This window comes from Molothrus aeneus, chromosome 3 (assembly GCF_037042795.1).
Source record: "Molothrus aeneus isolate 106 chromosome 3, BPBGC_Maene_1.0, whole genome shotgun sequence".
Classification (NCBI taxonomy): Eukaryota; Metazoa; Chordata; class Aves; order Passeriformes; family Icteridae; genus Molothrus; species Molothrus aeneus.
The window spans coordinates 36391790-36419646 of record NC_089648.1 but is presented as its reverse complement, the minus strand read 5'-3'; the positions used below and the strand labels follow the sequence as shown (position 1 = coordinate 36419646).

At 33.5% G+C, this 27857-nt stretch overlaps 1 protein-coding gene across 4 annotated transcripts in view; it reads right to left on the bottom strand.

Annotated features, from left to right (window-relative positions):
* Positions 1-27857, bottom strand: part of PACRG (parkin coregulated) — a 214769-nt gene that overhangs the window by 99818 nt on the left and 87094 nt on the right. For all 4 annotated transcript variants that reach the window (XM_066546683.1, XM_066546684.1, XM_066546686.1 and 1 more), the window contains exon 4: positions 5516-5687. In XM_066546683.1, coding sequence (XP_066402780.1) covers positions 5516-5687 — 172 coding nt within the window. The remainder of the gene's footprint in view (positions 1-5515; positions 5688-27857) is intronic.

Genomic DNA, 27857 nt, shown 5'->3' with positions numbered 1-27857 from the left:
TCTTTCAGCTTTAGTTGTGCTTCTAATTGTAGCATTTTACTAGATTAGCTCCTATAAAGCTTGAATTCTATTAACATTTGTGGGCCCAGTTTAATTATATAGTACAAAGAACACTTAGAAGAGAGTCCCAAAAACCTGCTCATTGACTATGCCAGTGTAGAGTTTCTATCCATTCCTAGGTGTACATTCTTTCTTCTGTGCTAAGATACTGAAACTACTCCGAATATCCACCCTCCTGATGAAAACAGGTCTGCTATCACTGAAATGTGATGCCATTTAGAAAAAAGGTCTGCAGAATCAAAGAAGTACAGACATCTGTACTGCAAATCCTAATCTAGCATTCTAAATGTTCTCTAGATCATTGAAGAAGAAGAATGCAGACAAGAAAAATCTGACAAAACAGTTTTCTTAGATTCTCAAAAGGAATTTAATAAGTTCCCTCACTGAACCTCCAAGACTTCCACAGAAATAAATACTGACTTAGAGTTAGAAACTGTGGGCAGAGGAAGAATATCACTAGTAAGGCCTTGCAGGAATCTGTGCTGAATTTCATGCTTTTCACTAGATCCAAATGTGATTTGGAACAGTCTTCACTGATGATAACAAAGATTTCTGATGATATCAAGTTATTCCAGATACCAAAGACAAGGACTGACTCTGAAGAACTGTACAGAAAAACTGGGTGATAAAATTGCAGATGAAATTCATTACTAATAAATGCTAAATATAATACATTTATGAATTCAGGAATAAATAGCTTTAACTCCAACTTTAAAAGTCAGAGATGTTAATTACAGATTTCACTTTGCAAACATGGATGAGATTTATCTTTATTGAATAAGGAACACAGATTCTCCTCACAGAAAAGAGTAAAGAGAATAATAAAGGAGCTACTTCCTAAAGCAGTTGAAAATACCTGAAATGACCAGTTTTGGGCAGAAGAATCTAACATAAACCTAATTGCAACTACTTGTACTGGCTGATGAAACCTGCAGGGGAAATGTTTTAGTATTTGAATATCAGAACAATTTAAAAAAATCAGAGACCTTTGATTTCTTTAAAAGCATTTTAAGTCTATAAAAGCATACTTGTTTGCTTTTGTCTTTAAGTCTGTGACCTTAATAACCAGGACTGGTTCTCATGAACCACAGTCAGCCAGGAGGAAAATTACAATTACATTAGTGTTTTAACTTACTTTCTGCAGGTGAGAGAGATCAACTTATATGATTTGCAGAAATAAAATTACAACAGACCAGAAAACCATATTTATTCCATAAAAATATTGCAGAACTTTGTGAAAGGAAGTATTTAACAGTCATTAAGTACTCCTAAATACTGTGAATATGTGAGAACTATGACTATGCTTGGAACAACTGCTAGCAACACATTCAACTTTACATATCTAAATGCAAAAGTGACAATGATTTGACATTAAATAGGAATTAACTACACTGTAGTCCAAGACAACATTTTTCATGCAAATAGAATGAACAATAAGAAAATGGAAATCAAGTGCAAACAGAATGTGAACAATAAGAAAAGAGAAATCAGTTTTATTTGGAATTTTATTAAACATTAAAAAGGACTCTGTAGGTGACACTGAGAGAGGAGTGCTCTATTCATTTCTCTAAATCTGACTCACAAAAATATCTATTACCTTAATTAAATATTTTTAACAAAGTATCCTTGATTTACTGTATCACAGGTATCCTTGATTTACTGTATCACAGAAGTTATGTTTAACAGCATGGTAAAAGTCCCAAGAAGGAAAACTTCAGTCTTCCTTCAGATGGAGATTATTCTTTCTGGACTCAATCAAAAGAACTGGTCTGCTGACTGGAATTGTGTAGAAACAATACTTCCTTCTAAGTTACAAGTGCAAAGATGAGAGCTTTTCTAGCTTTTAGGCCTAAGCTGAGATTGTCTACATATCTGTTTTAGGATTCACAGCACAGAACAGAGAAGATTCTGGCAAGTGGGTGATCCAAGATACTTAAGTGTTTGATTTCACATTATTATCTTCATTAGCAAAGCTATATTAAGATCTTCCTATTGATAATTTCTAGCCATTCAATCCAACGTCTGTGCAATGGTGTACTGTTCCTTCATATGTGGGAGTGCATTTATAAATTAGACTATTGAAATGATCTGACTTTAAAAGTAATGCCACTTTAAAAATATTTTTGATTTATTTTACAGTTGGGTTCTTTGGCTATGTTTTTTTTGTTGTTGTTGTTTTTACATATCTAGATGAAAGTATCACCAAGTTGCTCCATAAACAATTGCATTAGCAAAAGTCAGAGTGTGGGAGCTGGAACAATTGGTGACTTTATGCAGGCAGGGGTTGAAAACTCCTACAACTACATTGCCAGCAAAGCAAATGTGAATGCCAGCATGCTTGCTGCCTTTGAAAGCAGAGGAGGTGCTTCCATGCACTGTGTTGCATGGCCCTGATGTTCCTCACAGAAACAATAGACAAAGGTGCAGAAACTTCTGGCTCCCTCAAGTGTTTATTTCTGCACGTGTGTCTCATGCAGAGAACATTGAGGAACCCTGAAGTCAGGAATCTGAGAGTTACAAAAGCCAGCAAAAGGACTTAAGGATTTTCTGATCCAATCGTTATGGGAAATGTAATATTAAAAGTAATAATTTTTCCCAAAAATGAACATCAAAAGGAATTTTACACTCCCATAATGACCACAGATAAAAACATAGAAAGGCTAGACAGACTCCTCTGTTTCCTAAAAATAAAGGAACTCTCATGTAAACTACAGACATCTTTGCTACCCCAGGGGGCTGTGCCTGGGTTCTGTTCAGCTTTCTACCACCAATGCAATCTGCAATGTGGGGCAAAATTGGCCTCCTTCTTCTGCTTTTTTACCTGTCTGTAATATGAAAATAGCAATATGGATCATCCTGGCAAAGAATATATGTGGCTGTTTATTGTGCATCAGAACTTTCATGATACTGCTGCAAAGTACTTTGCTATTTGCCATATATCTCAATTTAATATCTTTGCTGAAGTTGAAATAACTCAGACAATGGGTTTGCCCATATCTTATGTGAAAGGGAGCAAAAAGTCCTATATCTTAAGTAATCCCATTTTCTGTGTTTGTGCTATATTTATTTTTAGTTGGATTCCTCACAAGTTTGACATAAACAGGTAATTTGTTTCTTCTGAGTTTTATGTCATGCAATGACTGGATTTATAAACTATTTTATAATGTTTTTCCAGTGCATGATACAATATATTCTGAATTTATATTTTGAGAAATCAAAATATATTTTGAACATTCTTCTCCCTGAGAAATTAATGCCTCCAGCCTGAGGGATTTTTTCTTCCTCTGAATTTCCAGTAAAAATATTCCTTCTCGCAAAAAAGTTCCTTCCAGTGTGACAAACAAAAAAAGTAATTATTTTTTAACTAAATGCATTCTTCTTTATTATTTTAATCGTATTTCAGGTATTTTAGAAGAGAATCTATGCCTGTTCATTTCAATTGCCTGTCATTTTTTAAGTCACTGCTTGTTTAACAAGAAAAAAAATTGAAAGGATTTGGACTTAGAATAACCCACTGATTGATTAAATAATATTATTTTCATTTTTAATGATATAGTGTTCAAATGTGTGATCTTTAAGCAAGGATGGCTGTAAGACAAATTCCTCCCTAAATCATTAAAATATAATACAGAATTCTAAGATTTCATTTAAATGCTTTAGAGAATATTTAGGTCTTTACTAACATATTCCTTTGATGACCATGCCAGAGAGAAAACTGCTTTTAAAAGCATTCTATCTGTAGAGTTGTTTTTCTGACCTTCTTTTAGCCTTTTCCCCTAGATCATATATATTAACTTTCCTAACAATCAATTGATTCACTCTTTCACAGTAGAAATATGGTAGTGGTCTAGAAGAAGACTGGTTAATCAGAAATAACTCACCCAGTGGGACACTTTAGAGACAGTAATCTGTGTAAAACATAGCTGAGTTTATTGTGGATGCTGCTGAGTCACAGAAATGTATAGCTACGACTACACTGCTGTATTACACAGTCATAGCAAATTAAAAAACCCTTAAAAGTACACATTTTCAGACTCCTGGAGATGGTGGTGTCTTCTTTTACTATTAGTATGGCTTTAATTATGAAGAAGCTGTTATTATTGATAACACTTAGACTCTTCAAATATTAAAACTGATAGAGAAGCATTTTTAAAATAAAAAATAAGCACTTTAGAATAAAAAAAGCAGAAACAACAACTAAATTTAGCTAGCAGATTCTTGAATGTATTCCAGCACCATAAATTATGACTTAACACTACAAATCAAACCCACAAAAATATCCTTAACTAGAAAACTCTTTCTAATTCTAAATGCTGTGCAACTGCTAAAGCTTCCAGGTAATTAAATCTAAGCTAGATTCTGTTCTCAGAAAGATTTTTAAATCCCAACTGAGGAGATGCTGTCATAAACCTGCAGTCTTTTCCAAAGAAATTATATCAATTCTCTCTTCACGTGTTTCCCCTTCAGAGTGAAAAAACGGTAACATTGTTTTCATAACCTTTCTCAAGTGTCACAGAGTAAACATTCTGAATATTGTATATTCCTTTTGACATTTTCGAAACTACGGTAAGATAGAGACAGTGACATCTATAATCAATCTTTTTAAAGTTGAGAAAAAAATTGAATGAAAAAACCATAATTCTGACCCTTCCCACACTATTATTTCAGTATTATCAGGCTCCAAACTACATTCACCTCCTGTTTTACAAAACTGTATTGAAAGCTGAACTGTCTCATGGACAGGAAAAAGAACAGCAATGATTAATTAAAGATTAATGATTAATCATAAAAAAGAAGCCAAGTTTAACAAATATGAGCATATATTCATATAAGTGTAGCATGCAGATTTAAGAATCACCATATCTAACTAGAGAAGGATGATGGTTCAGTATAATATCTCTTCAAGGTACTAACCTAAAGAAAGGAAAGGACAAAACAATATATCTGAAAGACTAGGCGGTTCAAGAAAATAAATTTTAGTGATAATACACCTGAAGTTTAGGGGTATTAAATTTGTGTTAAAATAATTTATTGCTTTTCACAATTTTTTTCTACAAAAAACTGTGTTTAACTATATAAAACCTTCAAAGTAATGTTTTTAAAATGCCACCTGTTGATTTCTCCAGTCATTTTAGATGAACTGGTCTGTACAGTAGTGGATTTACATTGTAAATATAGAAAATCACCTAAGGAAATGTCACTTCACTTTTCCAAAGACCAAGTGCAACCCTGTAATAAGAGAAACATCAACCAGAGAGTCTATTCTGAAATACTGCACATATCAGGTGATTGAAGGCATAACGTTTCTGGCCTTATATCTTAAAATTTATTGACTTTTGCAATAATTTTCGTGTGATGTTCAGGCTGTCATGTTTTACAGCTTAATTAGCAACTTTTCCAAAATTTACATAATATAAATACAATTTATGGATTTTTCTCCTACATGTTCACTTACTTTTTATTGGGATAATGAGCTGAGGAACAACAGGAAGAATCTTGCTTCCACCATGCTCCAGCAGGTCATGGACTCCTTGACGAGCAAAAAACTCATATGGAAATTCTGTTTCACAAAGCCCATCAAAGAACAAAGGCAGAAAGTAATGATAGTCCAGATCTTCAATCTCTACCTGAAAATACAAAATAAATAAACAGATAAATCCAATTTTTCAGTACTAATACAATGTGATCAGGCCAACAGATAATTCATGGCACTTACACAGGCATGTTTAGTAAATAATAATTCATTTTTTATCACTGAAGTATATATTGAATCACAAGTATGGTTTATCACAAGATTTTAAAATACAGAAATATTAGAACTAAAGAAGAGGATAAAAATTAATATACTTCCATATATTTTCTATTTTTGATAAGTCAGTACAGATTCTTATATTCTTGCTTACACACTTTGCAAGTTACCTACAGGAATCAAACCAGTCATTTTAAGAACAATACTCTGCTTCTTACAAAAAAAAATTTGATGTTGTATCTTCACGTGAACACTCAAAACAACAAATAAGAGAAACAATCCTGTGAACAGCAAATATCCAGCACAGCACATACATCAATATTTGTACAATAATTCCCTAATTTGTTGGATACTGACCTAGTTTATTTCCTATTAATTTCAAGAGCAGAATTATAAAGAAATTCCATGGTTCTCTACTGTGAAGTAAAGGTATAGAAATGATGTATGTATTTTTAATAGGAATTTCCTTCCAATCCTAAATTACAAAGTATGCTAATTTTAACAAATAATGGAGGGATTTTGCACTCTAGCTTTCTTCCCTTTTCCTTTTTTTCATCCATTAGGACTCTACCACAGACACTCAGGCTAGCCAGGGAGAAACAGAAGTATGTTTATGGCCTGTCAAAGCTCTGAATACAGCTGAGAAGTAACTCAACAGCAATGAATTTTCTCTGAAAGAATATGATCCTCCAAATCACTTGGAGACCAATCCATCTCTTTAAGAATGCGCTTCTGTCTTTAAAATGCTGCTAAGCTGCTACCCAGTTTTTCCAGTGAGATTTGGTAGTATCCAGGTAAGATTCTTCACACCTAACAAGCTTTGTCACACAGTCCAAACTGAAGCTCAAAATATCCTAGATAAAATTTGTCAGGTTAAGCAAAACAAAAAACCCACCCATTGAATTTAGAACAGAAATTGCAGTCTCACTTGAACTGTGGAAGTCTGAACTACAGCAGCCAAGAACTGAACTTTACAATTCTTGGGTAAACCACACAATCAGGAAGTAGCACATAGATATTCTCTGTTTGATACCATGGTTCATTTTTCTCCTTGCTTGACTGAGTAGATCTGAATCCTGGTCTGGCACACCTTAGCTACTGACTTCAATCTTTCATGTTGAAAGAGATCAATCCATGTAAATCAAAATTAACTGGAACTGATACTCAAAATAAGTATTATGCATTTGCTGTGAGTGTCTCACTACTGGCAGACATAGTGCCAATGACACACTAACACAGCCTCACATGCACTGATTGTTAATCTCTTACAGGAGATTAAAAGGGCAATGGCATAATACCTATTCACTGATGTGAAAGAAATCAAGTCCCAATAGTGGATCATGCAGGAGAAGGAACAAAGGAAACTTACATTTCCTGTTTCATCAACATCATATATTGTTTGCTTCACTGTAATTTTTTTCTCATTGGCTTTTTCTTTACAAGAAAAACATCAAATGCCTGTATAGGCAATATGAACCCAGGGAAATGGCCTCAAGTTGCTCCAGGGAAGGTTTGGATTAGATATTAGGAAAAGTCTCTTCACAGAAAGGATTGTAAATCACTTTCCAAGGAAGTGGTGGAGTTGCCAACCATGGAAGTGTTCAAAACCTGTGGCTATGGCACTTGAGGACATGGTTTAGTGGTGAACATGGTGGTGGTGCTGGGTTAACAGTTGGACATCATGGTATTTTCCAACTTAATGATTCTATGGTTATATAATTCTGTGGATATACTGTGGTCAATTTGTGAGAAACTTCAAAAATAACACAATAATTAAGTAAAAAAAAAGAAATTAGATATTATGGTTATTAATAAATAAAATAACAAGAATTAAAAGACATTGAAATTCCTAATTGATGGGGTTTCTATTTCTTGAGGACATTCAGCATGCTACTAGCAATACTCAGTAGATGATAAAAGAAGTTGTCTCCAAAAGTCACAAGAAAGTTGTATCAGGTAATAATGGACCAGGAGGTCAAAAAATCATTGACAAAAAAGCAGGACGAAGAAGAAGCATTTTTTTCATCTTCTTTGTCAACAGAACAACAAAACTTTCTTTAATATATAATGTTTAATTTGTAATCTGTAATTTTTTGGTATTGAATGTTTTAGTTTCAGAAAATCAAAACCAAAGCCTGTAACAGTAACTTGCAACTGGCAAAAGCTTCAGATTTTAAAGAGAGAGATACAATTAGTAATGTCAGCTTTTTTTTTTTTTTTATAAAAAGGGAGGTGTTTCACAAGGCAAAACACCTTATCACACTGTCTTATTGAGATGGGGTTTAGAATGTATTCCTTATATGGGTATTTGACAACTCTTTTAAAACTAAAAAGTATTTTCACAGTGAAAAAATGTCCTTGATACACATCCATGTTGGGTTACTGAATCAGAATTTGCATCTTTTTTGCTCCAAAGACACACATGCCTCATTTCTTTTCTCCCAGTCTTTATTAATACCTCCCCTAACTGTAACTGCCAGTTATCTTTCTTCTCAAAGATTTGGCATTTCTGATACTCTATGCAATTTTTTTTCCTTTTTTTTGTGCTTGAAATATGCTTTTTCTGTTTCAGATATGAAGAAAGCTTCTCTACTTAGAAGCTTGTCAGTGTTTTTCAGCAATAATAACTGGTTAATAAAAGATATCTTTATCTATCAATTCTGTATTACGGTTGCATATTACATATACATAGGAATGATATATCAACTTTAAGGTAAATATGATTTCAGGATTTAAAAACAACTCACATTTTTACACACAAAATGTACAAAAGGTTTATTACAAGAAATCTTTTACAAAATAGACATATGACAAGCTAGTGATTATAAAGTATTTGTGTGTACTCCTCAGTTAGTTCCAAATGCCTAAATGGTTGGCAACTAGCATGGCTCTGAAAATGATTTTGATTTCTAACTTATTTCTTGAAGTGTCAGCTGTCCAAGCACATGGGCAATTTTTACTTAGCTTTTTTTGCTCTATAATAACTCCCACAATATGGAAATCAGAAATATTTTGTCTTACATTCTATGGTGTGAAACTCTTTCCTTCTGTGTTTACTATTTAGCTTTTGAAAGTGGCTATTATACAGCTGTTCAGAGAAAAATGTGGTTTTTCTCATTTTGCCTACAACATCCTTTTGTGTTTTACATCCACCCACAAAAAATGCTGATTAATGCTCAAATTCCTGGCAAACTTGTCCACATCTGAAAATGATGCTGTAGCTATGGATTTCAAGAAGAAATCTCACAATAACTCTTATGAACTTCTGTACTAGTGGTTTGTAAATTTTGCAGACATAGCCTCTGAATTTTCAGTAAAGAGGCACTAATAAAAATTAATGCATAATTTATGATTAAATAACAAAAGCAACCATAGAATAAGTAAAATCTTATGTTTCATGAAACTTTCAGGATCCTTATATGTTCTAAAATCTCCCTAGGTGAAAAATAATACACAAGTAATAAGTGCTGCTTTATTGTTACATAAAACTAATGTACAAGATGGGAGGAAACTAATTGCAGAATCACAGTCAATTTGTCCAGGAGAGAATCTGTTCCTATGAATAGTAAGTGGCAAGTCTGCTGAGGCAAAGAAAAATCAGGTAAAGATTCTAGACTGACAATAGAAAAATAATATATGTGGCTAATCTGTCGGATAGATCAAGAAAACAAATGTTTGAGAGAACTTAAGGTATAGAAGAACTTTGACAACAATGGTTTCATTGGTCTTCCTTAAACAATTTTGCACAAAAATATAAGAGAAACCTGAGTTTTGGAAAGTAGTGTTTAAGCCAAATAATTTGATTTTCGATCTCCTTTCACACAACTGATTATATTATACTATGTCTTTGATCTGATTATTGAAAAACTGGATTTGATCTCCCAGAAACATTATGTTTAACTATGTATGTACTCATTTAATGTCTTGGTCTAAGGTATTAAAATTAAGTAAGGAAACTCTAGAATTGGTGGGTCGATAAGGACAAACAGGAGTTTTTATAAGGCTTGTAAAGATTTTGTAAGGATTCTTTGGTAAAACAATAGTTTCTCTTAAGTTTTATTTTAATGTCTATTCTTTAGGTTAATTAAAAAAGAAAAACAGCAACATTTTTCAGCAGTCTCAGTTTTTAACTTCCTTTACACTTTTTCTTCCAAGATTTCTTTCAATCTTTCTTTTTTTCCTTCCAATATCCTGTACAAATAGTCAAGATGAAGCCTGTGCATTTCACAGGTTTTTTTTTCTTGCTTTTAATATATTTGATGCATAATGGCATATTAGTTTTAAATCTTCACTATGGAGCAAGTAATGCTTGCTAGTATTTCCCAGACTTGCCTAGATAGATCTTTCAATATGTTAATTTTATTTATGGTTCAAAACAAAATTCCACTGTTCCACCTAGTCCCTAGAAATTTTCTAGCAAGAAAAAAATCTCTTTTTAGTCTGCTCTATTTCATCTTCTAATAGGGTCATACTACAGTGATTTTTTATGCAAAGAGGCTTCGTCTAAGTAATTACCTGTGTCTTATTAAAACAAAATATAAAAAAATAAATAAAATGGAAAATACGGTTGTGCCCGTATTTTCCATTCTGCAATGAAATGCTAAAATACTTATCTTAAAACAAGTAGATTATCAGTCAAAGAGATACAGATAATGGCAAGGGACCTAATAGAAACTATTTAACTCAGTCAAACTGCATTTAGAGCCTCTTTAACATATCCTGTAGATATTTAACTTCCCACAAGAAGTTAAATTACAAAAGAAAATATTTGCCTCCTATGATAAATTGAGAGAAGCAATAAGAAATGTCATTGAAGTGTTACTACACTGGATATTTGAATTTAGCTTTGGAATAACTCCTCATGTAAAAATAAAACCCAAAATCTAAACCCCTAAAAATACAGAAATGTTAATACATAATCTTGAACTTACTGTATTTTCTACTACCTTCATATTAGTCACAAAAAGAACAGTTATATATTTTATACACCAAGCATGATGCCATATCCCTGGAATATCCCTTCAGTCAGTTGGGCTCATCTGTCTTGTCAGTGCCCCAACCCAACCTCCCATGCACCCCCAACTTCCTCACCAGTGTGGCAGAAAAGCCTCTGGCTCTATGTAAGCCCTACTCAGCAATAACAAAAACATCTTGATGTTATCAACCCTCCATTCAGCACACATCCAAAATACAGCTCCACAGCAGCCACTGTGAAGTTAATTAACTCTATTCCAGCTGAAACCAGCATGATATGATAACCAAAATATTTTCTTTTCAGTTGCCACAGCTGAAAGTGACAATCTAATCTTACTGAGGTTATTGAGGTGAGGAAAATTAATAGTCAACATGAAGGTCATATGATTCCCTAATAACTAGAGGATCAATGGCTGGCTCAGAAATGGAGGCAAGTAGAAGGATATGAACTTGTGTAAAATCTTCTCCAGCGAGAGATAGAGTAAAAAAAGGCAGCCTGAAATCTCTTCCTATAAAAGTAACTTCAGAAATTATTTTTATTAAAGAAATGTGAATCTCTAAGTCTGTCAGCCATGCCATCCAGAAGATAATCTAGCACATTTCTGTGACGAGGGGATTTTAATCCTGCATTTTCATAAATATTTTTAATTGTACTGCTGGGATTTAAATTCTTAAAACACCTCACTCATAATACAGAGCGGGAAAGTCTTGTGAAATATAGAGGAGGATCAGTGTATCACCCAGAAATAACAGGGCAACAATAAACCCTTGGATTGTGGGATGTAGGCCTTAAAGTATGATAGGCAATATTGAAGCGACGGATTAACAGCAAGGACTTCTGCTACAGTATAGGAGTTCATCAGTGTGACAGGAAATAGAGTTGAGCCAACTAATTCATCATTATGAGCTACCAATGTGTTGCAGCTATGAAAAGGCTAAATATTATTTAAAATGTATTAGCTATTTCTAGTACAAATAGGAAAGCATAAGGTTACTGCAGAAGGCAGCCATGAGACCTCACTTATCATTATCATCAATTTGCCCTAATATAAAATATATAGAATTTATTCTCATTGATTCATCACTGGAAATTAGAGGAGAAAACTGATATATAGGAACACACCAATCTGAAAAGGAAATTAAGTGCCGACTTGTTCTTATTTACTTGGATTCTGATCGCATGAGATTTTCTGAGTCAACTGATTGCTAAAAATGCATATAAAATATGCTATTACTTCCATACAGCAAATATCTGTAGACTACACTTCAAGGACTCCTTTCTTTTAATTGATGGGAAGCATTATGAATAGAAGATTAGCACTCTGAGAAAAGGGCTCTGTAAACAAGTCTCTGACAAATGTGGAACGTACTTGAAAACTGTTTGCGTGAAGCAAACAAGATAACCTCAGTAGCAGGCAAAAGTACTTCTGCTACTTCAGAATGTATGCTTATCTGCTTACATCCTTCTTGCTCTTCAAAGGCTCTCTGACACATTTTGAGAAACTGAATTGTTCTCCTTTTTCTTTATGTGATTTATCATTATGTTTTTAGAGTTCCAAAGGACAGTAATGTAAAACTTTAGATTAAGAAAAAGAATAATAATTTCTCTGCATTTTGTTCATCTCTCATGTTTGCAATTGCCTAATATGAGCATTACGTGATATATAAAGATCAATTGCATATTTTAAAGCCACATGACATTACATATATTATATACACCTACACTGAGAGTTGAAATGGAATTAGTGACTCTATTGGGGTCTGTAGCCTGGTGGTAGATTAAGTTCCACCTTCAGCTGCAACATCTAAGAACCTCCTCCAGATTCATTTAAGTACCAGCAAGAAGCAGAGGACAAGCTCTTGTCCTTTACTACAGAACACACAGAGGACTATCATTGCAAAGAAAAATGTTCCATTTTGCAGACACTTTATCAGACACCAGAGGATAACTCTTGTTGGACAGGGAAAGCAAAGACACTAAGACTGTCCCAGGCAAGGGGAGAAGGATAGGTATAGCCCACTCTCCAAGGCTGAGTTTGAAGGCAGAAGGAGCTGGCTGCAAGACTCTCTCACTGTCTTCTGAGGAAGATATTTTGATCTTCTTTTATTTAATTCACGCAGTATGAAGTTAATTTTAAACATCTTCATCAGAAGAACGAACCAGTTTGTTCATCCCCAGAAAACAAATACAATGCAATACGCCAGTAAAGAACTAATTTTAAATGGTTCTTTTTTGTTCAAGGTTTGTACCATTTTAATAGGATGAAACCTAACACCTCATGTTATTTTTAAAGAATTGTGAAAGTAAATCAGGAGAGTGTCAACTGATTGTATCCCATTAGTGAAACTAGTGGCCAAACAAATTTGGTTTGTTTTAGTTTTTGATGTTCTTTTCCTTTCTATTTGCCAATTTTTCATGCATGGCTGTTTGTCAAATTAACTTGAAATTATTCGGTTTTAATGAAAAAAACACAAAGCACAAAAATTAGAGATAAAGAAGAGCACTCTGACAAAGATATACATAAAGTGTGTGTGGGAAAAGTTAAATACAACTCTCTGAAGATTTATTTTGTTTTAATAATTAAACTATAGCATAAAATAACAAAAAACCACCTACAATATAATGCACAACTAGACTTACCCATCCATCCAGATTTGTCATGTCTGACATATAAACGTAATGAAAACTGGCAGTTTTATGTTGTTGGAAATTGTGGAAACTTATAAAACATATCATTAAACATTATCATTTGTATTTTCACACACAATTAAAAAATAACAAATGACAAAACAAAATTAGAATAGTGATTTTTCTATACTAGGAGCATTTTATGATACAGTTCATATTAGCTTCTGACTTGATAGTTATCTCATGTATGAAAATGACACTTCTCCCCAAGAAAGAGCAGAGTCTGAACATTTCCACATAAACATGCAAAATCCAGAAAGATACTATAACACAATGGGAATTCATTAGAATGCTGTATATCTATGCCAGGAACTCTTGCATAACAAAGAAGTTATGCAGTCAAACTTCTTACTAACAAGGAAGTTATGCAGTCCAATCTTCCTGAAACAAGGAGAAAGCAGGACCACAATATGTCCTTCTTCATTAACTTCAGTACTAGTACAGAGGAAAGCCAAAATGTTCTCACTGCCTCCAAGTATGCTTGAGAAAGAGCATGGACCAAGAGTACTTTTGGACCAGATGACTGTCTTGAGGAGATGAGGCCAACCACCAGAAATCCTTTGTCCCATGGCTTCCAAGAGACCTGGAAGATGGCTCTGAAGTTACTTCATATTTTTCAGTTATAACCTAGTGGAATGAAATACCCAAGACAATGTACGAGCAACACTGAAAGGTCCTCAAAGGTAAATTGCAGACAGGTGAATCAAATCGTAAGTGAACAAATTCTAAATATTGACATAACCCAGAAACAGAAGGGAATACTGCACCATCTGCTGGCTGACACCAAACACTGTGAAGGTGTTTTATTTCAAGAGTAAACAATGTAACAAAATAGGTAGGATACTACTGAAAATGTCCAGGTCAAATTTTGGAACTAACCGTCTGTGTTACCATAGAAAAGTTAAAATCCTCCCCCTATGAAATTCCATGTTATTTCAAGGAAGTAAAAATTCAAGACAAGCACATAATTTTCAGAACTCATAAGCAACAGCACGACTAACAGATGTTTGCACGAACTGTATCTATGCTTAAAACCAAAACAGGGTGTGAGTCATTCTCTGAGCCTGATGCTCAGTAGCATGGAAGAGATAATTTCTGTACAGCTAAATTCTTTGATTCTTTGTACAAAACAGGGTAGTTGACTTTAAATCATATACTGTAAATAGTCTTGGTAGTTGCTTATCCTGAATCACAGATGAGCATTATCTAGGCAAATAAGCACTAGACAGAATTATAGCAGGGGCTGTGCTATCTGCATACTTAAACAGTGCTGTGTCAATGCTCAAGGCCACACTGTGATATGAATGGCCCTGTTACTTTTCTAGGACACATGTGGATGCTGGCATGACCTACACAAATTGAGATGGAATAAAATGTAGAAACACATTTGAAAAAATAATTCAGCGGAAGTTACCTTGCATAATGTCACAGCATATGCACAGCCATGATACCCAGAGCCTCATTATACAATGTCAGAAAGCTTCAACTCATACACAGTAACACCACGCCAGTTCAGAAGGCTGAACACACAGACCTATCACCCCACTCCAGAAGGCAGCAAGTACCTACCCTTCTTGTTCTTTAGCCCAGCCTTTTATACCCCTCAGGTTCATGCATTGCACCTGTGTGCCCTCTGTTCCCTTTGGTGATTGGTCAGTGCACCTGGGCACTCTGTGTCTCGTTACCTTCAATGCTGCTCACCTGCTTTTCACAGCTGTAGCCCATTGGGGATGAGGCTTCACTGCAGACCTATTCCAAATTACCACAAACTGTGTGCCTACAGCATAACTTTTAAGTATGGTATTAAATATATCCAAGTGTATATGAGGAAAATTTTGGGTGTGGAGGTATCAATCAAGACTATTAAGGAAGTTGAGTTGATTAGACAGTATTACTTTCAGGAAGCTAAAAAAAAAAACCCAGTTTGGGAGGAGATTAGAGTGGCTTATGGCATCTGACATGGGTGTCTATGAAATGAGACACCTGAACATAGCTGTTACATTGACAGTGTAATTGAAAATGGCAGTTAACAGCTGGAAAGAAGTCTTCAGATGACTTTCAGTCAATACATCCATTGGCATTTACCAGTTGGAAAGAAGTCTTCCGACGACTTTCAGTCAATACATCCATATGATCTTTGCTGATTTTTTTAAAAAATAATATGCTCTGAAAAAATTCAACAGAGACTTAAATATTGTAATTACTCATTTCCTTCTTTGTGGCATATTCATTTACCTGTGATAATTTATCAAGTTATAGAAATTTGGATTTTTTCACACACTGCTATGCCAGCCCATACAGAAGGGCTTCATATATTAGGTACAATGTTAGTGTTATGATAATTGAGTGTACTCATAATGGAAGAATGGAGCAATTTTGGTAAAATGGAAAACATTAAAATGGACTACAATACTCAAAGGCTTTATTTTGATGGGTTAGGAAAGTACGAGATAAAATTGTTCTTTAAGTTATAAAAATTTAAAAGCTTCTCTAGTGTGGGTAAACCAAATGGTCACTTGCCCAAGTTCAAGTGAAATTTCTTCTAGTAAAATATATTTTCTAACTTAACAACAGAACAAGTTGGTAGAGGATTATATTCTAATTAGAACCATGACTAGCAACCCTGCTTTAAATATCAGAGCATGGGTTTTAATGCTACATTTATCTTGAAAATTCATGTGTCCTGTAATCTGAAAATGTCTCAGAGGTTTTTAATTTGTTTACAGAGTGCATATTACTCTGAGAGTCTAGACAAATTTAAGAAGGAAAAATTAAAGTACTGTATTAGTGCATTTTTCTATTTTGAAAGCAGTCTTTAATTCTGGAAACAACAAAGAAACTATTTCAAATTATTTTCCCAAGATCCCATAATCCTTCTTACATCATGTCGATCTTCTTTGCAGGCATATCTACAGTCTTCACAGAAAATTGCAAAATACTCCTTTTAAAATACATGTATTTAATATGTGAACATACTACACATATTGTGACAGTGTTTGCCAATATAAAATCCTACAACTAATACACATGAATTGAAGACAATAATATTCTGAATATATATAAATAATAAAAATATTTGGAGTTTGCATAGCCAACTTAAAAAAATGTTCCAATCAACTGCTTTCAAAACCAGAAGCCATTAAGAAATCAGCTAAATTTTGTGGTTTTAGCTCAAAATTAGACTTCTTGCCATTAAAAAAAAAGAGCATCACATTTACTAAGATTATTTAGTATGGTACTCACTAGCCACAACAATGCTATAAATTTTAACCATACAGAATTTTGACTAAAGAACTTTTATTCAGGCTAGATGAAACTCTCCTGAAAATTATGGGCAAGGACAAACTAACACAGAAGCTCAGATAAATAACAACTGTAGAATATGGCAATGATAGTTCTGGCTGATTTTTTATTTTCTTCGAAGGTAATAAAAAGTGTAAACTGAAGACAAATTTGTAGAAAGTAAACTGAACTTTTATAAAATAAGTATCAGTTAAATAAAGTAAAATGAATAATGGCAAAATGGTTGCTAGAACAATGCTTTAATATCTCTGCAAGGCTAATGAATTACATTATACAAAATACAGTATCACACAGCACAGTAAGTCAGAGCCCATTTCACAGGATCATTGCCCAGTTTTTTGTCTTTTTTATACAATTTATCAGTGAAAGATGAACTTTGCCTTTCTGTGTGTTGCAGCCTGCATTTTAAATGAACAGATTTTTATAATAACAGTTTTTCACTAGATGAAACAAGATCAGGTCATTGGATTTGCAAATTGTCCTTAAAAAAACATACTAATGAGGTCAACACATCATGTTGTATTGTGTCTCTCAGTTACAGTATTGATATGTGTCCTAGGTATGTATCTTTATAAGTTTACTTCATAAGATGATTTTTGATTGATACATCTATAAGTTTTATGTTTAAGAGAGTTTCTAAATTCAGAAGGAATGCTGTTTTGTTTTGACATTGGCCAAAAGAATAAATGGCAACAAATGTTGGACAAAAAACTTGAGAAATTATGCCTTTATGTGTGGGGTTTTTTCCCAATGCTCTGTTGGCCATAGCTATATTCATTCACAGTTAAATAGCATATATAAGTAAGTAATGTCAGTAAGTTAAACATAAAAGTTAAATTGACTAAAACCATTGTCAAATATAAAGGAAAGATTGCAAATTTAAAAAAATAATTGGGTTCTAGGTCATACGAAAAGTAACTGCACAATAGGGGCAGAAGTGAAGTTAATGCAGGTAAAATAAGCCACTGTATTTGGTTTGCTTTGCATTGTTTTGTGTCTAAGTCCTATATTGGACTACTTTGCCATGTCAGTACTCATAGTTGATTTATGGTTGATATGGTTTTATGCCTAATTAATAGTCATGTTCTCAGGTCTAAATTCCTATGTATTTTTTGTTGGTTAATATGGCTGCAGAGTTTGGGGTGACCCTATTAATGCAACAATTCCTGCACATTCTCTAAAGGTAAAAGTAATTTTGAAAAGAAGAGACCAACAAGGAAGATCTGTTCATTACCCATTACTGGAAATCTAATTAATTTTTCTCAAATAGAAATATCCAGAAGGCACTAAATCCTAACAACATAAATTCTGCATATTCATGCAAATGGAAAGAGCCCTTTTTATTTAAGTAATCTTCAAAATAACATTAGTGATGATGGTAAAAGCCTCTGACTACCAAGGCAGGATCACTGAAACTAGCAGAAAATCTCAGTGCTACATTACAGATTCTAATGAACAGATAAGGTCTCAGAAGTGAACAGCCAAAGTTAGGAAAGAAATTCAAAAATTTTTGAATCCTGGGATATCCTAGATAAAATACAGGAATTTAATGTGAAATTTGAACTTCTTAAAAGTTGAACTTCTGAAAAATAGATCAGAATGCAAGATAACTTGTTGATGGAGACTTGTTCTAAATGCTAGATCATTAAATGTAGGAACTTAACATACTAGTTTTATGAATCTCAAACTACATTCTGAATGAAATACAGTATAGTCAGACTGGGAAGAAATGTGCTAAAAATCTTACCTAGAGAAGTAATTCAAAGGTATTACATAGTATAAATATATTATAACTATAAAAAGACTTCACTAATGCAATAGGGATCTCAATTTTTAGAAACCTCAGTATACAACAGTCATCCAATTAAGAAATTTCTTGTGCATTTTCTTCCATAAACCTATTTCTTTAGCAATCACCCTAACATAATGTGTTTGCTAAGCACTATGGTGTAATCTTAGCAATCTTACTAGGAATTCTGCACTTCAGAAAAAAAAAAGAAAAAGAATAAAAAAGTAGAGAGGCTACCATGGACTGAGTTCCAAATCAGTAGCATTTGGGCTTTAATCACTCAGGTTATTCCACTGTCTTCTTAGCTACCAAAACATTGCTATGTAATGCAAAAAAAAAAAAAAAAGCAAATTTTGATCTACTTTTTCACTCATTATGCAAATATTTGCAATTTGTATTTTATTAAAAAGTAATTAAATTTTTGCATAGTTGTCCAATTCTTACATTGTTGTTGTGATACTTCAGTAATTTCTTCATTTGCTGTCTGGAAGATGCTGTGAAATAAATGGGTGGGTCAGTGACTTTTCTACATGAAACTCTCTCTGGACTAAGCTGAGGCGTTTTCCCAAATCAGTACATTAGCACTGTTCATATTGTTTCAGCATTGGGGCAGGAAATTAACCTTGCTGTGTAACGAGCTAAAACCAAATGCTTGTCACTATGGTTTTTCCACAAATTTTCTTTTTTCAAAGTATGTTTTATTTGTCAGTGAAGGCTTACTTGTCACCCTACTTCAATAAGCTTCCAGGCAGCTTTTAGCTCAGTTAGGATTAAGATGTACTATAAAGACTAATATAAATATATACTTTTATGAAATGTAATATAAACTCAAAAAGTGAAATAATAAAAAAGAAGGTAAATTGGAATCTAATAAAGATTCATATTAATAGCTATCAAATGGGCTGTGAAATGTAAATTTGAAAACTGGGTGCACACACATTGTTGGAACACTATGGAAAATCTATAATAATATTCTTTTTTATTATTTCCCATACCATCATTAAGTATTAGTTATGCCTAACAATACCTTAAGAAGGAGACAAACATCTGCAGGAACCCAAGAAGGTTTTAAGTAGGCTTAATCAATTTTTAAAAAGAGCAACAAACATTTTTGTTATTTGAATAATCCAAATTATATTTGATAGACCATTCAGTGGCTGCTACTGTACTTACAGCTTTGTTCCTACACTACAAAATTCAGTAAGATCAATTAAACTTTATAACAACTTCCTCTAATCACACCAGACAAGCATTCAAATGAATATTCTCATAGAATAAAGAACACTAAAAATAATTTAACATATTGAGATTTAAGTGATCATAATCAACTTTCAGAAAACACTCTGTTAAGATTGATGGTTTTGTTTTTATCTGCTCTAGTATTATCATTACAACAAAAGATGTCTTCTTGACAATACCCAAAGAGACCAAAATAAGATCTTTAATATTTAGATACCAACTGTTTCCAGTGTAAAAACATTCTATTCCATTTTATTAACTAAAATTACCTCACATATAAAGTCTGGAATTTCAATGGACAATTAAGGATATGATGTTGGGCCAATTCTGTACAGGAACCAGAGAGCAAAGTTGTGATTTGTGTTGTTTTTATATAACTAGTTTAAGCCCCCATGTCATTTGCAAATTCAGTTGATGGTCCTAGTTCATCATCTCAAATAGAGTAAGCTTGTCTTTGCAGTCAAAGTAAGTATTAATATCTCATTTCAGAGAATGGATTTACATTATAAAACCAAAATTTATGTCTCCATTTCAGATTGCTGTAGAATGGTTACGGAGTTTGGCACACACCGTAACCCCCAAAGACTGGTCTTTGTGCACAAGTTCTGCAGGGAGGAAGAAGACAGTGGAAAAAATGGGAAAAGATAAAGTGATAATGGCTAGCAGGTTTAAAAAATAAATAAATATAAATCCGCCATTGTAAGTCAGAGCACCAAATCTCTTAATGGCTGATACTGATACTTCAGTAGAAGGCCAAAAAATTCCTGTTAAAAACCTGTTTCTCTCTCACACAGATGAATGAAGCTTATAAGCTTATAAGGATGAGTGTATTATTCAAATAGTGAAAATTTTATTTAACCAAAAACTAAAGTTCTGATTCTTGAGAAGAATCATTTCTTAGCCTCAGTGGTTTTCTGTAAGGATACTTTTCACTGCATGAGGATTTCTTATGCATTGTATTATAATCATTTGATCTTTTTTTAATTTCATACTTTGAAGCATTGTAGTTTTCCTCATCACTATATTTTGTATTTTGTCTGCCAGTGGAATATGCTCTCAAATAAAACTCCAAGAAGGAAACTTCAGGCCTGTGACAGTAATACCCAATCCTTCAATTTCTTATCACCAGCCAAATATAAGTTCTAAGGCCCCATCCAGTGACCAAGATGTGGTTTAAACTGCATCTGAACAGGAATAGCTCCCAGCTCCTCAGCACTAGGATAATTCCTAGCTACGTCCAGATTCCATCAAGGGAGGAAGCATGACAGCATGTAACCATTTCCTCTCTCAACTTCTGTCCACTTTCTGAAGAAAAGGCACCTAAACAGGGAGGCTGGAAAGCATTCCCTGTAAAACCAGGCCCCTCAGTGTCCCAGGATTTATTGTACTGAGCATCTATTTCCCAGTTCAGAAATAAAGTAAGATTGTATCATCATATTCATGACAGTTTGGCTCAGTGACCAGTGAAGTCTGTGGAAATCCCATTTGATTGGTCAAAAGCCAAATCCTCAGTTAATTCCAAAGGCTTGTTAGTTACACTAATTTTTAAGTAATGGGTTATTTTCATCTATTACCAAACTGATGAAATATCCTGGAGTACCAATTTCATGATACAAAGGAAACAATTTTATATGAGCACTAGCTCCATCATGGTTCAATACAGGATATTTTACTGAAAACAGAATAGGTATCTAATAACTTTCATTTTCAGAGCTCTCATACTCTTTTCTGAGACCAGAACAATTAAGAATTCATATTCCATCTTCCTCCGTGGAAAAACTGCCCAAATATACCTGGCTATGTCAGAACTAGTATTTTGGAGTTATTTACCCAGGTTTATGATTCCACATAGAAAATTTAAGGCCTATTATTAAACTCCTCATGATTGATACCACATTAATAAATACACTTCCTCATTTGTACAAGAAAATTTTGAACAACTTATCCTTCAGAAGGTAGCAGGTAAGAACATTGAAAATGAAGATATTATTATTATTATTATTATTATTATTATTATTATTATTATTATTATTATTATTATTATTATTGCAAAGTTCCATGTTTTCATTGCTTATATTTTCTTTAAATACGTTATCTCCTATAGATTCTTAGAATGACAATTCTTTGTCTTAAAAAATAGCTCTTTCCATGTCACAGTGCCTTCAGTTCCCAACAGCATTATTAACTGCCACATTCAGGTTAAAAAGAGAAAGGTCAAAGATTATTAAAAAGTACATCTGGAGACAAAATCAGTTGCCACTTCTTCATGTAACTTCAGCAAAATAGATCATCAATTACTTCTATCAAGAAAAACACTTATAACTGACCTCTTCATAACCTTATGAGTTCCTCAGATACAAGCACATGCTTATCTTACAAAATGTATTTACCATTTTTGGGAAAAAAAAAGTATTTCTTGTCATCAAGCCAATTATATTCACTGTGAGCACACTAACACTTCAGTTTTGAATTCAAACTTCCTGCCATCTTCAATATGCAAAAACATCGCTGTTTAGCCACAGCACAAAGGAAGATAAGCACCATTAAAACACAAAACAAAAGAAGCCCACAAAACAGAAATGGGAAATTAGCAAACTGTCTTTAGTGGTAGGGTAGATTTTATATTAAAGACAGCAAACAAAGCCTTGCTTCATCCTTAAGTTTTCAAACAAAACTAAAAATAACTGTAACATCTAACTACACTGGAGAGTAAGGTATCAAAAAAAGCTTCTCATTAGTTGTCAGCTAAGAGTAACTTCAAAAGCAGTCCCTGAGCATCCAGTAATAGCTTTCTGACAATCTCCTTATCTCTTACAAGCTGTTGTGAGAGCTGAATCAAACCAGTATGTCAGGAAAACTTCTTTCTAACAGTGTGTATCAAAGGATCACATGCCTCTCATCTGTTAACAACTCCTTTTCAGATCATCAAGAAAGGTTAAGTTTCTATAATGAAAAATAGACAGAAACATACTTCTGTCACCTGCACCTGTGGGGTTTCTCTAGTTTGTTTTGGTTGGTTGGGGTCCTTTACTATAATACCATGGAAATATATTAATGAGGATTTAAATATACAATTCAAAATTCAAACACTTCTTACTGAATAGTGATTTTGTGTTTCCACATTTAAACATTATATTTTGGAAGCAGAATTGAGACACTATCTTCTACTAAACTTTCATTTTCCACTTTTTTATCACTTATATCACTTTTTTTCATGTGATATATAGTAATCTATTATCTGCATTCATGTCTGCTTTGTAAACATATTTATATTGACAGCTTCCTGAATGAACTGTTCAGGAACACACTCAATAAAAGCTCTGGCTATGAATGTTTCAGAACACTTCAGAATTCAACAAAAAAATTATATACTTGTTTTTAAATATTCTCATTTTTAGAAAAGGTAGTATATGAAGGTTTAATTTTATGTCTTTTTGTAGATTTTAAATTTAGCTGAACATGGAAAATAGGGGTTTTTCTGTTGTTTCAGATTTTTTTCTCTTTGCTTATCTAGAGAAAAAGTCATAGGACATTGGAAAAATCCCTCTGTAAGTGTAAGACTAATGTGACATTTGAGTAGTAATTATGGTTCTTTCCAGATGATACAAAAGAAGGCTCTGACATTGCACAGCCTCTAAAAGCTCATGTGTGTGAGTATGTTTATATCTTCCTATTTTTTTTCAAGTGTGAACAAAAGCAGAAGGCAAGGAAAAGAGTTTCACCAAGATTTCCTACCATAGTATAAAATACTCTCCAGATGGCTGAATAGAAAACCACTGACATGAGCAAAGTGGAAAAAACCCTAACTTGTTGTAGAAGAAAGTTTCATATCCTCAGCCCTACAACCTCCTGAAAATTGTGGGTTTAATGCCTCAATAAAATTATTCTGAAAATATTAGCATGCAAACAGTGAATGTGACAAGCCAAAAATCAGATTATGACATTAAGACATTCAAACATCTGAAACTTGAATGTCTGAAATTATTCTGAAAATCTGAACAGCTTTATTGCACAATGTGATTCCCATACCAAATGAACAACTTCTTCCAGTCAAAATATTCTATACCCACAGTTACAATGACAAATCCTAAAAGGCTTTTAAAAATCAAGAAAAAAATCTGCATATATATGTATATATACATATCCAGATGCTGTTTTCATCACTTCCTATTATGTTACGTAGTTTTTAACTAGAGTGAAATTAAAGATGAGGTAATAGGTTGCATCAAGCTCTAGAGAAACTCTTATTTGTACGGTATTTCTTACTTACAAACTGTATGATCTCTGTGGAACTGATAGTTTTTGTGAGCATCATGTTGGGCAGAGTATGCTTTATGTTTGTGTGTGAATGAGGGAGGCCAGTTTTTGAAGAAGCTAATCAACTTCTAGAAAAGGGATAAAAGCTCTGGGGTATATGTACTATGCAGAAAGCTTCTTCTATAGAGAAAGCTTGAAATTAGGCTTTTAGTCAGAGTGAAGACTAAAAAAGCAGGTGTCAAGTTGAAGCTCTTTCCCATCCTTAAATTCCTCTAGTATTTAGGAAAGCAGGACTTCACACTCTCTTGTAAATAAACAAACTGGCATTAAAACATGAACTTCATTAACACTTTCTCCTCCAAGCTAGAAAGATGTGTAAAACCTTTAAGTCCAGTTAATTGCTTTGGTCAAACCCATAACAAACAAGTAATGTATCTAAATGGAAGAGAATTATTTCTTCATGGCATGTAAATATACTCACAGAGGAACAAGTAGGGACACTCAAATCAAATAGCCCAAGGTTATTTTCAGAGTCATATAACACTGTACTGTCGTGCAGTGTACTTATCAAAGAATTCATATAAATTTAAGCTGAATAGATAAAATAAATCTTGAAGTAAGAGGATACAAATGTTCCTTTATATTACACACCATCTCCATTTAAAGTCAGCTTTTCTCTATAGAGAAAGTTTTTCCTGTCTAATTGACCCAGTGAAGCAGTGAAGTCTTCCACTTTTATTTTTTTAAAATTCACATTTCCCAAACTTGTAAAAGACTGCAAAACCCTACTTACTAACCCTGAAAACAACAACACATGTTGACTTGGAACACTGTCATATCAAAAAATAAATTATTGGAAAAGATGGACAGAAATAGGAAGTTTCATCCAGCCAGTTTGAGAGGTCAGCTTCAGTCATTCTACAGAAATGCAGATTGTAATTGAAGTGAGCCAGGATACACTTGAAATCTAGAAATGCAAAGAAAGGAAAGATCTTGACTAGAACAAGACCAGTGGAAGTCTGACTCCTGGATATAAGCAGGTATCATCAAAAATTGTCAGCGTACACAGGCACTAAACTGGTTCACTGACAGAGAACTAACTTGAGATGCAGGTCACGAGGGCTGTAGAACCTGGTATAGAAGGGAAACAATTCCTTGTGAAAAAAAGAGCAGCCACTAAAAGAAGACACAAACGTTTATTACTCTTTATATAAAGTACTCTCTAAGAAGTTTGATGGAAAATGAGACATCTTTATGGTTTATCTGAACATTTAGAAAAGTAATATTTTTTTTTCAAACAAAATAAATTTACTGTGGAAATCTAACTACTGAATATATACTATGATTTATTACATAGACAAGAAAAGACACCACTAGAAATATGATATTTTTTTCCACCAGACACATTGAAACATAATTTCCAAACTGTTCTCATATGGAGAAATGTCTACCACAGAAGTAAAGATAAACTTATTTCATCACTTCTTTATTTGACTTCCGCAGAAAACAAAGCATTAAATCCAGGTTTATTTTTGGTCCTTTACTAACACTTTGGGCCAAAAATAGACCAGTATTTAATGAAATAGTCTGTTTAAACATACAAATATATTTGGCATTTGAGCAATAAAAATATTTGAATATTGCTTTAATACTACTTGGATTTCTTCAGGCTTTCCCTATAAAAACTAAAAATCAAATTTACTTTAATTTCCCATTGCCTTATGAAACAGTGTCTACATTTTCCTAAAGAAACAGAATTTTTTAATGGATTTTGTTTGGGTTGCTCCTGAAAGTACAAATTATGCATTACAGAATCAAAGCTGCCTATGCAATGACCTCTTATTACAGAAGGTGTCATCTCTTCCTGATTGAACTTAATAATTGGCATTAATTGGTGGGACAACAGAAGAGACAGAATGAGAAATAGTAAGGGCTCTCAGTCAGACACTCTACTGACCTTGTTTAAAAAGTTGACACTAATATACTAATTGTTATTGTTAAATTAAATAGATGTATACAAAATAACTAAATGGAAAAATGTTTTTGTTTTAGACTTTTTTATACAAGACATATATAAAAAAATTTACTCAATTTGGATTAAGTAAATCTGGATTAGTTTCATTGCATTACACTTAAACCAGATGTTTTTCAATCAGAAAAACATGCAGTCTAATATGATCTATTTTATAGAAAGTCACGCTTTTCTTCCTTCACTGTTTTCTTCCATGATATTGTCAAATTGATTTACTTTAGGGTTACTGTCTAAGTTCTATAAAAATCCCCCACTGAACTGAATATGTCACTTTTAAAGATGTTATTTGGGCTTCCTAGTGTGATTTTAACCTTATAATGTAGCTACTCATTGTGTTCTTAGTTTAGGCCTGCAACAACTCTGAATGGGATAGATCAAAGAAGAAATATGAGTAACAGAATAGAACAGCATATTCATTAATATTAGAACATAGGGAGTCTGTTGTAGTTTTCACCCCTATAGAAGACTTCCCTTGGCCTCTGCCACTCCAGACTTCCTTTTATTTTCCATGGATTAAATTGCAAATCTCCTGTTTATAAGATGAATAAAATGGATGTGGGTGTGTGAAAATGTACACAGCTTTAACGCTTCAAAATTGTACCTACAACTAGACCTATAATTATTTAATCAGTAGATATAATTATTTAATAGGTAGCTTATAATTATTTAATCAGTAAACAAATATTAATCTCAATTTTAGATATATACATATAACCATATAGTGAGAGGGTATCATCTGTATTTATCTATCTTGAGTGATAATAGGTTCTTAAATCACTCTACATAAACAGTGGCCTTCTTGAAGCTGACATATGAAGAGGATATCAACTGACTTGTTTGCACACTTCTGCAAGTATAACTCTGGAAGATCTATGGAAGTTTTCCATAAATATAATTTTTCAAGGCTTAATTTGTTCGGGAAATATTCTCTGACCTCTAATGAACATAATCACTGATGAATAATAATTAACTTTTTCCTGCTTTATAACACTTAACACAGAATGTTGCATGAAAGACAATACAGGCAGGAACATTGACAGTGTCAAATATGAATTTTTATGGCCAGAAGAATGAGGGAGGGAATTCTGCTCCTCTACTCTGCACTGGTCAGACCCTATGTGAAGTGCTGCATCCAGTTCTGGGGTCCCCAGCACAGGAAGGAAATGGGCCTGTTGGAGCAGATTCTGAGGAAGACCACAAAAATTATCAGAGGGATGGAAGACCTCTCCCATGACAACAGACTGAGAGAGCTGGGGTTTCTCATCCTGGCTCTGGGGCTTTCCCTATAAAAACTAAAAATCAAATTTACTTTAATTTCCCATTGCCTTATGAGAAGGCTCTGGGGAGACCTCATTGTAGCCTTTCAGTACTTAAAAGAAGATGGGACTTAGAAGAAAGATGGGATGAAATTTTTTTGAAGGGCTTGCAGACATAGGAGAAACATTAATGGTTTTAAACTAAAGTAGAATCAGATTAGATGTAAGGAAGAAGTTTTTTTATGATGAGGGTGGCAAGACAATGGAACAGGCTGCCCAGAGAGATGGCGATGCCCAGCACCTGGAAAAATTTAAGGTGCGGTTTGGCGGGGCTCTGAGCAACCTGATCTAGTTGTAGTTGTCCCTGGATTGGACTATGTGACTTTAAAAGGTCCCTTTCAATCCAAACTATTCCATGATTGTATTATTTAGCAAGGGAATTCACTCAGGTTGGAAAAGTGCTTTCCTCTGTGATGAAGAACCAAGCTTTAGCCAAGGTATAAAAATCA